The 15,579-nt window shown below is 43.0% G+C and overlaps 1 protein-coding gene across 1 annotated transcript in view; it reads left to right on the plus strand.

Moving 5' to 3' along the window:
• LPCAT2 (lysophosphatidylcholine acyltransferase 2) overlaps positions 1-14,826 on the plus strand; it is a 68,469-nt gene extending 53,643 nt beyond the window's left edge. Inside the window, exons 12-14 of the mRNA XM_028092758.2 lie at positions 5,134-5,232; positions 9,511-9,646; positions 12,922-14,826. Coding sequence (XP_027948559.1) covers positions 5,134-5,232; positions 9,511-9,646; positions 12,922-13,106 — 420 coding nt within the window. The 3' untranslated portion in view covers positions 13,107-14,826. The remainder of the gene's footprint in view (positions 1-5,133; positions 5,233-9,510; positions 9,647-12,921) is intronic.
• Positions 14,827-15,579: the final 753 nt, after the last annotated feature.

Below are 15,579 nucleotides of genomic sequence, written 5' to 3' on the forward strand. Positions count from 1 at the left end.
TTCCCTCTCTCTCCAAGGGCTACTTTAGGGGGTCCTCCCGAGTTTGAAAATAAATTCTTCCTTCCTCTTTTGACTCGTTTAGAGGAAAGTTTAACTATGGAACTGATGTAACTCTCCTGTTAACAGCCCACAGCTGCAGGTGAGAAATCCCCAGTGAAAATTAGGAGAGGTTGGCCTTTGGCCTCTGCTCTCACCATCGTCACCATCATATAATATTTATGAAACACCATGCGCGTATAATTCTGCACAGAGCCGAGCATAGAGACCACATCCGCCTTCCTCTAGGGACCTGTAAATGTAAGCTTGTTCCGGTGGGCTTCTCAGCCAGGTATGGTCATGTCAGAATGAGGCTCCTGCTAGCAACCATACATTAATATCAGGATCCCCGTTTTAGAATCAGCCCATTCATATGTCAGGCATGAGCGTAGGCATCTAGCCAACAAAGGGGAAAGCAGCAAAGATGCCTTTTAAGGTCTCAGAATATTAGGTTTATTATTCCACAGGATGGTTGTAGAAAGGGCAACTGAGCCTTACCCTTGTTTTCCTCAGTTCATTCTAAATATTTATGAAAGTCAAGGTGGTCACCTCATGCTGGGGGTGGTATTAAGTATTTTTCTTGCTCCTCGGGTCAAAAGATTATCTGCTCTTACGATTCTCTTCCTGCCCGCATAGGGCAAAACATCCTGAAGTTACCTACATGTCTCTTCTCTTCTCTTCTGAATTTGTATAAAATTTGTAACAGGTAACCCCTGTCACTAGTGGAGACACTAGAAAATCCAGCCTAAACTCTGGACTTTGTTAAGTACTCAAGACTTTGGCATCGGGTAGAACCGAGAGCCTGACGAATGATTGAATTTCTTAGTTTTTATTCAATAGTTGACATTTTAAAGGCACATTTTCAATGGAAGAGGGAGTATTTACCTGATGATTTTTTTTTTATTTTGCCATTTCTACATGGAATCCTCCTTATAGGCTGAGACAAAGGTCTGTGAGTCATATCATTCCATCCCATGATTTCTCAATTTCTAACATTAAGCAACACAATTGATGTACTAAGTTGAAAATTACACTCAGTGATTTTAAAAAGCATATGAATTGTACCACCTACATTTTTAAATTTCAAAATATCCCATATGATTTTGAAAAACAACTTTATCTTAATATAATCCCTGGATTCTGTAACCTGTAACAGCAGGAAAAAGAGTGTAGGTCTGTACCTATGTACGTATGCTGTGTACCTAAGAAAAGCAGACCTCCAAGAATATTCAAAATGTGTACATCATCGTAAAGGTCACGTTTTAAATATCTTAAGTAGTAGTTCATGTGTTTTTAAGAACTGATTTTTTTTTTAAGTTAGAGATTTCATCGGTAATATTACACAACCAACCCATACTGGAGCCTTAAAAAATATTCACGGATGCACCTGCAGGGCCCTGATATTTAACACGTCTATTGATCTTGAGGTGCTTTAAGAATTACTTCTTAAAAGTGTCTGTGTTTAATGCTAAGTGGGTTAAAGCAATTTAATTCCAAGAAAATTGATAATACAATTATGTATGTGGGTAGAAATAGGCTCTTAATAAGAATATTCAAGTAAACAGAATACCTCTTCCCAGACTCCTCTGGAAAACTGAGAATTAACTGTATTTTAATAATAGTACTCCTTTGGACTTGTAAAGTTATCCTCAAAGACTCAAAGCCTTTTTCTGTTGGCTGCTGCCTAGTAAGTTCTGTTTCTATGGAAACATTTCTAAATTGTTTTGATGGCACTGATTATCTCTCATTTGCAGGGATGATATCAATTATAACACACCAAAGATACTATAGTCCTTATCCTTGGGAGTTTTCCATCTCAAAATGTATTCAGAATCACATCCTTAAATGCTGCTGGACTTTAAAGGCTGTAGAATATATCTGATTCAGTAGGAATAAAAATGTTGACTAAAAACGACTAGGAAGAGCCTTAGGGAATGGCTACCTGAGAATCAGACACAGGAACATCACCATTTGTTCCTTCTGGAATTTTAAATGGACCATGTCTAAACATGTGGTCTGGCTTCCCACTGGTCCGAGAAGCCAGTGCTGTGTGAGTGTGGGAATGGCAAGGCGCTGGGGCGCCGGGACATCATGGTGACCCCTAGCCTTCACTTCCGTGCTTTTCTGATCCTGCTGACCACCAGGGAAGGGACGGGGCCCACCATCTAGAGTTTCAGCCAGGCTCAGTCACCCCTTCTCTTTGCAATGACCCAATACAAATCCATAGTTCCTACTCTGGGCTGTCCCGGCCTCCAGATAAGGACAGATTATGGAGGGATTAGAGTCTCCAGAAAGCTGGGCTCCTCCTTTGAAATGTGGCCCTGAAATATTTCCAAGTCTAGATTTTTTTTTTAAGTTTATAATTCTTCCTGAGAAGTTCAATAGGTTTTTAAAGAAAAGAACCACAGATTTGAAGGATAATTTTTATAATGGAACTTATTTTGAAATTAAAAAACTAAAGAAGTGTGTTTTGTTGTATACTTTGTAATTGTCTGTTTTTGAATTTATTTTATTAAGCTACTTGCTTTAATTTGAATGATTTAGAGTCCAATTACCTAAATTTTCATTGGAGTTAGTGGTAATAGCAAGTTCTGTGACCTCACGTAAAGCTCATGTCTCATTATTTTATTTAAAAGCAATTAACATATAGTGTATTATTAGTTTCAAAGGTAGCGTTTAGTCATCAGTTACATATAACACCCTATGCTCATTGCATCACATGCCCTCCTTAATGATCATCACCCAATTACCCCATACCCCTCCCCACGCCCCCTCCGGCAGCCCTCAGTTTGTTCCCTATAGTTAAGAGTCTCTTATGGTTTGTCTCCCTCTCTGATTTTGTCTTGTTTTATTTTTCTCTGCCTTCCCCTATGTTCATCTTTTTTGTGTCTTAAATTCCACATATATGCATATACATACACACCACATCTTCTTTATCCATTAATCTGTCGATGGACATCTGGGCTCTTCCCATAGTTTGGCTATTGTGGGCATTGCTGCTACAAACATTGGGGTGCAGGTGCCCCTTCAGATCACTATGTTTGTATCCTTTGGATTAATACCTAGCAGTGCAGTTGCTGGGTCATAGGGTTCTCGTCTTTTTTTTTTTTATTAGTCAAAATGAATTAGTTGAATCTTAGAAATAAGATTCCTTCCAGTTCAAAGTTTTATTATTCTGAATTTGGAGCAGGCAGCCCAACGCGGGGCTCGATCCCAGGACCCTAGGATCACGACCTGAGCCGAAGGCAGACGCTTAACGACTGAGCCACCCAGGCGCCCCTGTTATTCTGAATTTGGAACCTTAGCAATGTGTTATTTTATTGATCCAATAATAAAATACCTGAGAATAATTTCCATGCTGCTTTTCTCCCCCTTCACATTACTAAGATGAAAACTTACATATAATTTCTCATGTGATTATCAAGGGTCTGCTTCTTTTTGTCAGCCAAAACCATTCAGAGATAAGACTGTCAGTGAATATTAGAGGTCCAGAATATTACCTTGTTTTGTGAAGAGTGGTAATATGAAGGGTCCTTTACATTTATCTTTCTCCATCTGCAAAATGAGTTATGATGCTTGACCTCTGCTATACATAGAGTTCAGGGGTATAGATAAAAATTGGATGCCTCACAATAAAGAGACAACATAAATTCAAAGGAGTTATTTCCAATCATACAATCTATGATTGTACCTTCATTGTCCATTGACCATTCTTCTATCTCTTCTTCAGACCTTCCATTCAAGACTTCTGTGTTGATTCATAGAGAAAGCCAACTGAGGAACAAAAGTACCTATAGTGAGCAAGAAGTCTATGATTCAGTAAGCTGCTCAGCTTCTAAGGCTAATGAACAACAGCCCTATATGGTGTGTAAGGAAAGGAATGATGGTGACACAAGAAGGGAATGACGTCACGTAAAACTCCACCATCTCTGAAATTTCTGGGGAGATGAAAATGTAGCTCTTGACTGTGGTGGTGGTTACCCTGGCATATACATTTGTGGAAAGACATTAACTGTACACTTAAAATGGGTGCTTTCCATTGGATGTGAATGATACATTTTATAAAAAAAAGATCAGCTTTTTTTTTTTCCAAAAAAGTGGTTCAAGAAAAGGAAGAGGGGCGCTGGGTGGCTCAGTGGGTTAAGCATCTGACTCTTTCGGCTCAAGAGATACAGACCCTCAGTCACAGTTAAAGATTACACTCTTATTGACGCCAAGCATCATTTGTTCATCTGTCAAGTACTGCGCTAGCTTTGTTGTTCCTAGTTCACACTTTACCTGGGAATTCGTCACTTGAAGATTTGGCTGCCAAAATCCTTCTAACACTCGGGATGTTATCATCATAGGGCTTGTTTGCAGTTCTCTTTCCTTCTCCCCACTTCATCCCTCCGGGTTCTGTCTAGGTGAGCAGTTCGTGTGTAGGAAACCCTGCATTCAGCCGTCCTGGCTTAGAATTATCAATGCCTTCTTTTCTCTGCCATCATGAAATACCTCCTGAGGTATACAGATACTCATATCATACTAGTTAGACGCTTAGAAGTTCAGGATCTCCTGGGGCCTCCCGTCATCTAACCTGACACAGCTCAGGTTCACTCCCTGGCTCCTGGTTTGTTACAGAGAAAACCTGCAAGGAAGAAAGAATCTATCTGCTACCACTGCCTCAGTTTGCCCTTTCCCCTCCCTTCCATTGTCTGCATGTAGGGGGTTGCTTAGTGACGCTGGTCCCCCTTTAGGGAACTGTTGGTGTTATCCCTCATGGCAGGGCCACCACTAAGATTCTAGATCCTGCCTCGTAGAGAGGCTCCCACCGGGGCTGGGCTCAAGAACCCATGCTGGGTGCCACGGAGCCACTAAATGGCCTCAGTGATTCAATGTGTATATTCATTATTAAACAGAAATATATTTTTCTTCCTTCTGAATTGGGAACGGGTGGACCCCTTGCTTGCTGTTCCCTCTCAGTGCAAAGTTTTTTTCCAAACAGGCTCAATGCGTGATGACACCGAGCTGTGTGACCTGCCTGGATTTCACCTTTGGGGCTGTGATTAATAGTAATTCAACTAGTGGGCCTGCTAATTGATCTCTCCCCTCCTGTCGCAGAACCATGATGGCAGTATCGACTTCCGCGAGTATGTGATCGGCCTGGCTGTCTTGTGCAACCCTGCCAACACAGAGGACATCATCCAGGTGGCATTTAAGGTACTGTCAGCCCCACCGAAAGCCTCTTGGTCTGCCTCGTGAACAAGTGTTGACTCGAAGCGTATTATTTGAAAATCAGTGAAATCTGTTACATGAGTTTATAGATCTGCCGCGACGTGTACACAGGGGTAATGTGATTAAGACAACTGCCCCCGAGAATAAAGAAAACACCAGCATCCAGTTAAGCGCAAGGGAAGTCTTTGGGAGCAGCCCCGTTAACAGCATCAAGACTGAAGAGAAGGTGATTTCACAAATTAGCTTTAAAAATGATTTCTTTACAGCATCTCCATTTTGAAGCCCCAAAGTGCAGTTCATAAATAAACACCACCTGTCACCAGCCATTCTAATTCACCATCTGCAAAGTCCCCATCTATCCCGATTTTCTCACTCCGAGTGCCAGAGGTATTTTAAGTGCTCTGTTCCGGATGGAATTTATGTTGTTGTGGTGGGGTCAGGTGAGCCTCATGATACACGTCCCAAGTCCCCACCCTGCGTGTTTTCCTGTAGCATCAAGTATATTTCCACAGCGACACTGGGGAAGAGGGTGGGCCGATGAATAACACCCCATCCCCAGCAGGACTTGGTGGAGGTCTGAAACTGTGAGGACTCAGACTCCATTTATCACGTCCATCCCCAAGAAGAGGGGGAAGACTACACTCCCAGAGTGTGTTTTTTGTTTTTCTGAGATAAAAGCTGCTTCATCTAATTAGTATTTAAGGAGGGTGTTCACTTCCAGTTCTAAGGTGGTGTAGTCTGCTCTCAGGTGAAACAAAAACTTGACTTCCCTGCTTGTCCTTGTACCGAGCTATATACTGACTCATCCCAGCTTGGCGGTCTCTCTGCTTCCATCTGCCATGACAACCAAGGACCTTCTCCCTTCCTGTTTCCTACTCTCCTCTTTTCCTGGCTTCTGAGAAGAATATCCTACGGTGATTCCAACAGGTTTTCTTTCCCCTCTGTCATCTAGAAAGACGCTCTTTCTCCAAGAGTCCTTTCTCACGTTTTATAGGCCACCCGGGCAAGCCTCAGGAATGTTCATGCGTTCTGTCATTGACAGAGAAGTCCCCAAGCTTTCTTTTTTAGTTCAGATTGGTTTAAACTGAGTTAACGGCAAGGCCTGTAAGGAACCTAAGTGGTTGATGCTTAGCAGATGGTCACAAGGCAAGGGCCAGAACTTTTTCCAAGTTTAAAACATTTGGCTTTTACAGACTTATTCATCATAAAACCTAAAATTATACACATAGCTAACGTATTCCAATCCAGATATTTCTGTTTCTGTTTTGGGATTGCATACGTAATTATAAGTTGAGCTGAGCAAACGGTCAGTTTGGGTTTACTGATGAAAGACCTGATAGAAAATTTGGCCCTCGATCCCAGTAATTATTGTTTTTAAAGACGTCGTGAGATTTTTCTCCAGCCTAGACCTTGGTTTGGTGTCGGGGAGGGAAGCAAGGGGGACCTAAAACTATACTTAGCTCTTTTTCCAGTAAGACAAGGGTCATGCTTTACACGGCTTATTTTTTCCACATTCTTTTTCAGGGGTGTTTGGTGTTTTTGAAAATATTTTGGCACACTTGTATTTTTCGTGTAGTTGTGTCCTTTTATATGCACAGGACCCTGTCAATTCCTTTTATCTGGGAAGCACTTCACAGTGAACTCCCCATCCGTGAGCTCATTTCATCCTCACAGAGACCTGTGGAGGTAGAGGATTAGCCTAGAGTTCTTCAGCCATGCAAGAAACTTGTCGTAGCCCCGGGGCGGGGGCTCCAGGGTGGACTCAGAGGCAGTGAGTCCACAGGCCCCCGCTGCAGAGACTGCTCTGCGGTGAGTGTGAGCCCCTCCACCTCTGCCCTCAGTCACACTCCAGGAAGGGTCCAGAGCCTTGAGCCACGTGCTTGCTGGAAAGACAGGAGGTTTGGGCTGAGACTCCCACCGTATTCCATGCAATGGACAGATATCATTCCCGCAAAGGAAACGGGGCAGTGGAGCTTCCTACCAGAGTCCAGAGCATGGAATTTACCTTAGGTCTGGGAACCCTGTAGCTGAGACACTGCTGGGAGCGATGAGTAATGGAGGGAAAATGAGCGTTTCCGTGAGGGGCACAGTCTGGGGTAGCCGTGACGAGGCCAGATGGAGAGAAAGTAAAAGCATCCAGTATGGACACGGGAAGGGAATTTCCACAGAATCAAGAGCCACCAGAGCACCAGACGTGACAGACGGATTGCCGAGGATCGTGTTGGAATGGAAGGCCTCGCCAGAAAGCTTAGTGCCTGTGAGGAGCAGGGTGGGGTGGGATCTCCCGGCAGTTACTGTTGGAAGTCCAGGGCCCGTAGAGAGCCCTGGGCTGTAGTTTGTGCAAACAAATGCTAAGTCACTTTTCACTCTGGGGCCGTCTTCTCCCTCGCTTGGGGGCTGAGGGACAGAAAACGGGCAAGTGCCTACTTTCTCACCTGGGGCAGCGAATCGACAACGTCAAGTGCTAATGTTTTCTCCCACCCTGATGAACAGTTAAAACACTAGTCAGTTTGTGCTTGTGGTTCTTCTCGTGATGATCACACCTTCTCTAATGCTTCTGGTTTTCTGGTTTTGATCGTGTGTTTGGTCAGAAGTAGAGGCCTTAACGGCAGGTGCTCTAGATGTGGCCTGCCTGGATTTGGAGGCCGGCCTGTACCACCGGCCAGTTGTGTGACCTTGGGAAGGGGCCCTAACTGTCTCGTGCCTCAGCTTTCTCATCGGGAAGAGGGCTGAAGACAGCACCTACCCTGCATAAGACTGTTGTGAGGGTGTAATCGGTTAATACAAGGAAAGTGACTTGAACACTTTTGGTCGGGGCCTGCAGGGGGATCAGTGCTTGCATCATTTAAAAACATTAGTGCCCGGGAGAAGATTTTGAATTTGGGATATTAATTATCTAACGGCTATCACTGTTTTGCTGCTTGACTTTCAATCCGTCCCACCTACCGCCTTTTCCTTTCGGCCTATAAACATATTCAGACTCTCCCTTCCTAACGACAGCCTCCTTTTGTGCTTGGCCGATGCCCCATTTCCCTCCTTCCTGTTATTCCAGGAGCCCATGCTGGTTGTCTCCACCGCTCACCTCTCTTCATTCCTGGTTTCCCAAGACCACCTGGGAAGTGGCTCCCTGAAGCCGTGTTTCCCAAAGGCCTCTGGATCTCCTAACTGCCAAACCCAGCAAACCCTCTTTGCTTCCCGCCTGGCCTCGCTGTGGTGTTTTACTCAGTGGGCCGCTACCGCCCTCAAGTGTCTCCCTCTTTCCAGAAAGCCCTCCCGAGCTCCCAGTGGCACGCTCCTCATTTCCGGTTCTCTCTGAGGACTTCTGAGTCCTGTTTTTGCCAGCTCCTCTTCCCTGCATGCCCTTGAACTCCTGCTGCTCCCCGGGCCTCGCATCACTTTGTGCACTCTCTGCAGATAAGCTCCAACACCCCCAGAGTTGGCGGTTCTTAGCCGAAGTCATGGCTCGAGCCTCGACCACTCTCCTGAGCTGAGGTGCTGCGTCTCGTGCCTCCCCCGGCACCTCTGACTCATGTCTAACCTCTCCAGGTCCAGTTTTTGATCTCCACCTCTGGGGAATGGACCCCCCCTTTCCCCCAGGGGCCCAAGCTAGAGCGCCGCCGCCCACTCTTCCGTCCTTCTCGCCACCCCCACAGGGCCCTGCCTTCGCTTCCTCGTAAATTCTGCCCCTTCCTGTCCTTCTTGCTTCTCCACCCCACACCCTTCATTGCTTTTCCCGCCTCTAGACTTTCCAACCTTCTGACTCTAATCCATCTCCACACTCTCAGTTCCCATATGATCACACCACATCCCCCGCTGTCATAACCCCACAGGGCGAGGTGAGGCGTCCTACGGCCATCAAGGTGTGATTCCTGCTTGTCCGTCCGTCGCCTTGTCTGAGCCCCCAGCAAACACTATCAGTCGTCGTCTGTTCCAGAAGTATCCCTTTGTGTTCTAAGACCCAACTCAACCTGTCAAATGGGTAAAGCTTTCCCTGACCTCTCCCATAGGATTCATCTTGCTCTCCACAGGGCTCCCACGCCCTTTGGTCTTACTCTTGTTGTAGCCCGTGCTCTCCTTCTGTCTCGTCCCACGACCAAGCCACGTGTCACGAGGGCAGCGGAGACCGTTCTTCCTTCCGATACATCTCCCTCACCCCTGGCACAACAGTTGTGTGAATTACTGGAGTTTATTCTCTGAGATTATTCCGTACCACTGTTGCCCTGCTGGCACTCAACCTTATATTTTATTTTCTCTTTCCTTCAGCTCTTTGACGTTGATGAGGATGGCTACATAACAGAGGAAGAGTTTACCACCATTTTGCAGGCCGCCCTTGGGGTGCCCGACCTGGATGTTTCTGGTCTCTTCAAGGAGATAGCCCAGGGGGATTCCGTTTCCTATGGTGAGTAGGCAGTTTGGTTTCTGCTTTAGTTGACCAGGAGGGCAACCCGACTACAGATGGACCGTCAGGCAGGAGTGTGGTTTCCCTCCACTAATTGTATTAACAATAGAAATAACAGGAATGATGATGACAGGGGTAATAGCAGGAGTGGGATAAGAGAGACTAATTGCTGAGGACTTATATGCTAAGGACTCTTCTAAACATTTTTAACTAAATCTTTACAGCAAGCCTATTTCATCAGCACTCTTAATATTATTTTATTGAATTTATGGAATTTAACTTACCTGATGTCATCAGCTAGAGAATGTCAGAGCCAGGATTCAAAAACCAAGAGAGTCTGGTTTTAGAGCCTGGACCTCTGCCCTCCCCACCTTATCTCTCATCTGCTGCCCTTCGTGGAAGGGTCCTTTCCTTTCTGCTATCACTTCGGCCAAGCAAAACTGAGCAAGTTCACTAAAGTGGTTGTAACTCTGCTGGAGGGATACAGACTGGGGCACCAACGGTAACTACAGCCGCTAAACCATCTGTCATCAGGTTTGCCATTAGCAGCTTAGGCAAGCTTTCACGTAGGCTCATTCTCTCCTGTCCCCTGGATGGCCCCCCTGTGAGGTCGGGACCATCGTGGCGGAGGAAGACCCCACGGTCAAATGGCAGGTCCATCCATCAGGGACCAAGCGTTCTCCGGGTGGCCTGAGTCCACACATCAAAATAAGTCCCACATCAGTTTCCTTGTATTTCCTAGTACAGTCGTTGAGAAAATCACACCTGAGTGGAGAGGCCTAGGTGACGGTTTCCCTGTCTTAGCTTTGATGTGGTCATTCACGTCAGGTTGGCTCCTCTTCCCCCAGCCTTTTCCCCCTCGCAGGCTGCAGGGGGATTCCTCTGGAATGCCTCTTTCCTCACGGTGTTCAGAGAGTTTCAGCTGTTAACTTTCATGGGATAGGGGAATTAGATCACAAACTTCTCTTACTCTCTGTTTTTAATTACTATCATTCTGCCTGCCCTTTATTCTATTTTAGGTGATTAAATGCCTAGGGCACTTACTTTATTGAGTTCATGGAAGGAAGGAAAGAAGGAAGGAAGGGAGGGAGGAAGGAAGGAAGGAAGGGAGGGAGGGAGGGAGGGAGGGAGGGAAAATGGGAAGTACATACTGAGATAAAATACATGAGTCATAAACCGCATGTGTACTAAGTCTCTGAACATTTTCCTTTCACAAGTAAGACTCTTTATTGCTCTGAGCTGCCAAATTTGGAACAATTATTTGGAGTAACTATTTCAGTGGAAATTATACCACAAATGATTTGTTAGGTAGTCATAACTTTACCTGTCTATTTAAACAAATTTTTAGGGAAATCTGCTCTGTTTTTCGGAGTTCAATCTTTTTATTTTTAGAATACACAAGATATCGCCCTTTCCCCGATATTATGCCAGTTTCCTTTTTTGCAGGAATGTTAGACGGTATTTAAGTATGATCTTATAAAAGAATAAATATTGAAATGTATCATAATGTGACCATCTAAATGGTTTTCCTTCTCAGTTTTCCATTTAGTCAAATTAACTGATTTCCACAATTCCACAGATTAGCCAGTTCATAGAACTTCTTCTAGAAATGAGTTACCTTTTTTTTTTTTTGGAAATGAATTACTTCTTAATGGCACTGACATCCCCAAAAAAGACAGAAACCTCGATCTTTTGAACAGATCACAAGTCTTGAAAGACAGACCTTGGTTTCAGCAGATCAACTCTCATGTCTAATTTCCATAAAAGTCACTTAAGTCCTCTGTGCCTCCATTCACTGAGACAGACTCATGCAGATGAACCTTTATTTTGGATGTTAAGAAAAAATACCTAAAGACCATGTTAATAGCTTGCCTGAATCGGAAACATAAAGTGGTCAATTGATGCAAAATAATGTTGCAGTTACAAAGAATGATTTGGGCTTGGTCCAATGGCTTCCTCATCCCTGACACCTGTTTCTGTCTTCAAGAGTTGTTAGTCTAACGTGCTGTCAAGTAGACTCTGGGTTATCAGAGGATTAAAAAAAAATAAATAGAGAACATGGGGCTAAAAATCCTTTTCTTATAGAGCCAAATAGGTTGCTGTATAAGCACAACAAAGTTTTCTCCATCCAATCAGAAGAGGAGAGAGGGATTTCAGAGTGGAGGAGCAGTACATTTCAGAAACTCCAGGTTATCGGAGGCTTGGCGTCCAAAATCTGCTGGTCAACTCAGTTAGCCTTCTGTATCTTTACCTCAGTTCTAAACCCGAAACACCCAAGATCCCAAGGTAGAAAGAGGCCCACTACTCTGAGGTCTTGTGACATGATCATGATATATTGTACACTCTACTTGCCTTTATTGGTCATAAGTCAGGGCTCAGCTTTTCAAGACTGTGTTTGTATACCAGAATTAAGGGTTAAAATCGTTTTAAAAAACCAGTAATAGAAAGTCATGGGCAATAGCATTTTTAAAACATTTTGCATTATAAAAAATAACAGCAATACAGAAAACTGAATGAAACATAAACATAGAGCATAACAAGGTTTCCTAAAGTGAGCGGTTGTGTTACTACTGCTCAGGCCAAGAAATAGAGCTTTTCAAGAACTCTGGAGACCCCTGTGTGCCCTTTCCCAGTGATAGCCCCTTCCTCTCTCCTAAAGGGGGGGCATGGCTGACCTGGCTCTAAAAGGAATACTCTACCTTACTTTACTTTTTAGCATGTCACCACAAAATCTTTAAATATTATGTGTGAGTTTTGCCTGAGTTTTTGAACTTCATATAATGGACTCCTACAGTATACATTGTTTTGTATCTGGCTGTTTTCATTCAACATTATGGCTTTAAGATTTGTCCGCAGTGTTACAACACAGCTGTTCCTTCATCTTCATTGCTGTGGAGCCATTATGTCCCACAAAAATGCTGCAAGTCTCCATTTCTGCTGTTGACAAACACCTGAGTGGTTTCCATTTCTCACCTGTCATAAGTAATGTGGCTGTGAACATTCTCAGGCATGTCCCTCCAGAACACAGCAGGCCCACATGTCCAGGTTATACACTTTGGAATAGAATTCACGGGTCACGGAGTATGTGAATCCTCAGCTTTACTAGGTAATGGAAAAACCATCTTGCAAAGTGGCTGGACAATTTCTAAGAGTGGAGTAAGAGGTTTTGGCAATAATTGTATTATTAAAGTCATACAGGAATCTGTACCATGCCAAAAGAAGTTTCGCCTCCATTTACTGGATTTTGTTTGTTTGTCTTCTCCCCCCTCTTGTAGAGGAATTTAAAAGTTTTGCCCTAAAGCATCCAGAATATGCTAAAATATTTACAACCTACCTAGACCTCCAGACGTGCCATGTGTTCTCATTACCAAATGAAGTCCAGCCAGCTCCCTTGGTCGCCAGTAACAAAGTCAGCCCTGAAAATCGTGACGAGAGTACCTCAGACAAAAAAGATGACTGAAAGCAAATATTCACAATAAGGGAAGGCTTTTACCTGAAATTGCAAAAGGATTTGTTGATAGTTGTTTTCAAAATGATTTCTGAATAATGATGATGTTTAAAATGGAGAACTTTTTTTTAAATAAAAATAATAGATTTTCTTATTAAAATGCTTTTATCCACATATGTATATTATTAAGTAATATTCCCTTTCTTTGATGTTATATTGTGCTGTACTGCTTAGTTTCCTGGTGATAAATATGTTTTTATGGATTTTCCAGTTTAATTTGCAAATGCCAATGAATGAAATGGTCTCACTTATTTACCGATGAGCATTAATCAATGCTGCAAAGAGTTTTAAAAAGTGCAAACGCTTTTTAATCTACTTCCCTCTAAAGACATGAAGTAATAGTGTTATCTCGAATCCCTTCCCATTCGGGAAATAAGAACATGGCAGGATTTTATGCCTCTAACTTCACAGATGCATTATTTCATTTCTGGTTCCGTTTCTTGGATCACTGAATATGATGGATTGGAAGGGAGAGCTCCCATTAACTCGATGAGACTTCTGAGAGCTCATATTCTCTTTATTGCAGATTTCCTTTTACCCACTTGCTAAGGAAATTATATAGTTGTGCATGATCTGCAGTTTAGAACTTTGTGTTGAAGAGCAAGACTATGGCCAAAGGCTAAGTGGGAATTTCCTTATTGCAGGTAACCTTGACTGCCTGATGAGAACACAAATCACATGCCACAGAATCTAGTCTAAGTTGGATGGTTCAGAATGTAGGGCTTACCCACTAACTGGGTCAGATTCGCTCCATTTATTATAGAGTATTAGAATTAATGCATTTTACCATCCAAGTGGGAGTTTTATTTTGTTAAGCGTCCTCTCAGATTTTAGAGCTTGCCTGAGATATCTACAGGGAAAACACAAAAGGTTCCAAAGTATCGAAAGCTAGGGAATCCAAAAACCTCCTTGGTAAGGTGAGGCAGCAACTTAACCCCCCCGGCAAGAAGCTAGCAATGACATCTATCCTTCAGGTGAGGCAATGATTTCCCCCAAGTGCCATTTTTATTGGATGTCACGCATCATACCTATTGTTAATGTCGCCCGCGTTTGAAATTTTGAACCAAGAACCAATTTATATAGTATAATGTACAAAAAATAGCTGGTTCATTTCTGAATTCTGTCTTTGAATTTGATCTCTTTGTCTTGGCTGTGTTTCTGAATATATCGCCGATTTACCCCCAAACTCATTTTTTAAAGCCATTTGTGAAGGTGGGAAATGTCATGAGAGGTGAGTCATCATTTCAAACTAGTTTTACACATTAAGCTGTGAGTGTTCTAATTTAATGAGTGAATTTGGAAATTGCATACTAAAATGTGTTATCCGTCAGTGTATAGGATTGTTTGCTTTTTCTATGTCTTAAAGCTGAAAACAGTTGCTTAAGTAATTAGAAAAGTACCTCTCTATAATGGTGTCTGCATATGCAGCAGAATGGATGTACTACTCAGGTACCCTGATTGCTTTTTATCATAGAAAAGCTATTAATTATGAAAAAGTAGCATTGTAAATTGAAAGTTTTCTATGAGGCTCTTGAAAACGATCCCCTTGTTTTCCCGTTTTAAAATAATATCTTATGCTCCTTAAGTCCACTTCTGCCAGTGTAATATTCCTATTTTATTATGTTACTTGAATAAACAAACTTGCTACATTAAATTCTTGGCAATTAAAAAATTCTGGTTTTGCCATTTTGTCTCAAAGGTAATATTACCTTTTTAATATCGTGGTTTGAGTGTGTCTGCATATTTATGACTGTGATTAATCACTCTTGTTTGCATTTAAGCTTTATGAAATGTCAGGCATGGTGTTACTCTAATAAAAAACTCAAATTTTAGCCAAAGTTGCAATAGTTAGTATTCTTAAGGCAGTTGGCTTTCGGCTGGTGGGGATGTGTGTGATAACACAGTCACAATCATCGGGATCCCTATAACCTAGGCCTCTCCTTTAGATTTCCTTCAAAGAGGCTTTTCTCCTCTGAGAACTTGAAGTAAGGAATTAAATTTCATTAAATCAGCTCAGTGCACTGTGGTTTCCTATAATCATTTGGAAAAAAAAATAAGTTACTCTTTGAAATGAGAAATACTAGATCCTAAGTCCTCTAAACCATAAAAATTTCAATCAGAACAGTCCTGCTCCAGGGTAATGACGGGCTGCATGCTTATGGACCAAACTGCTACTAGCATCATGTGTATTTCATACTCCTCTGCCACTGTTTCTAGAGTTTTGGAAGGCTGGCTATGATGGCGAGCAGTGGTACCTATCACGGGTATATAAAAGAGACCGCCTCCCTTTTAGAATTCATGTGGGCTACTGTCTGCATGAGGCACAGTGGTGCAGATACCAGGTTCCCAGACTGGGGAACTCTCCCCTTCACGTTATTGCAAGTGCAAGGTGGGTAATTGGCACTGCAGGCGGGGTGGACAGGTG

This window comes from Eumetopias jubatus, unplaced genomic scaffold (genome assembly GCF_037043125.1).
Source record: "Eumetopias jubatus isolate StellerSeaLion01/CBP00866 unplaced genomic scaffold, mEumJub1_p1.0 scaffold_10, whole genome shotgun sequence".
NCBI lineage: Eukaryota > Metazoa > Chordata > Mammalia > Carnivora > Otariidae > Eumetopias > Eumetopias jubatus.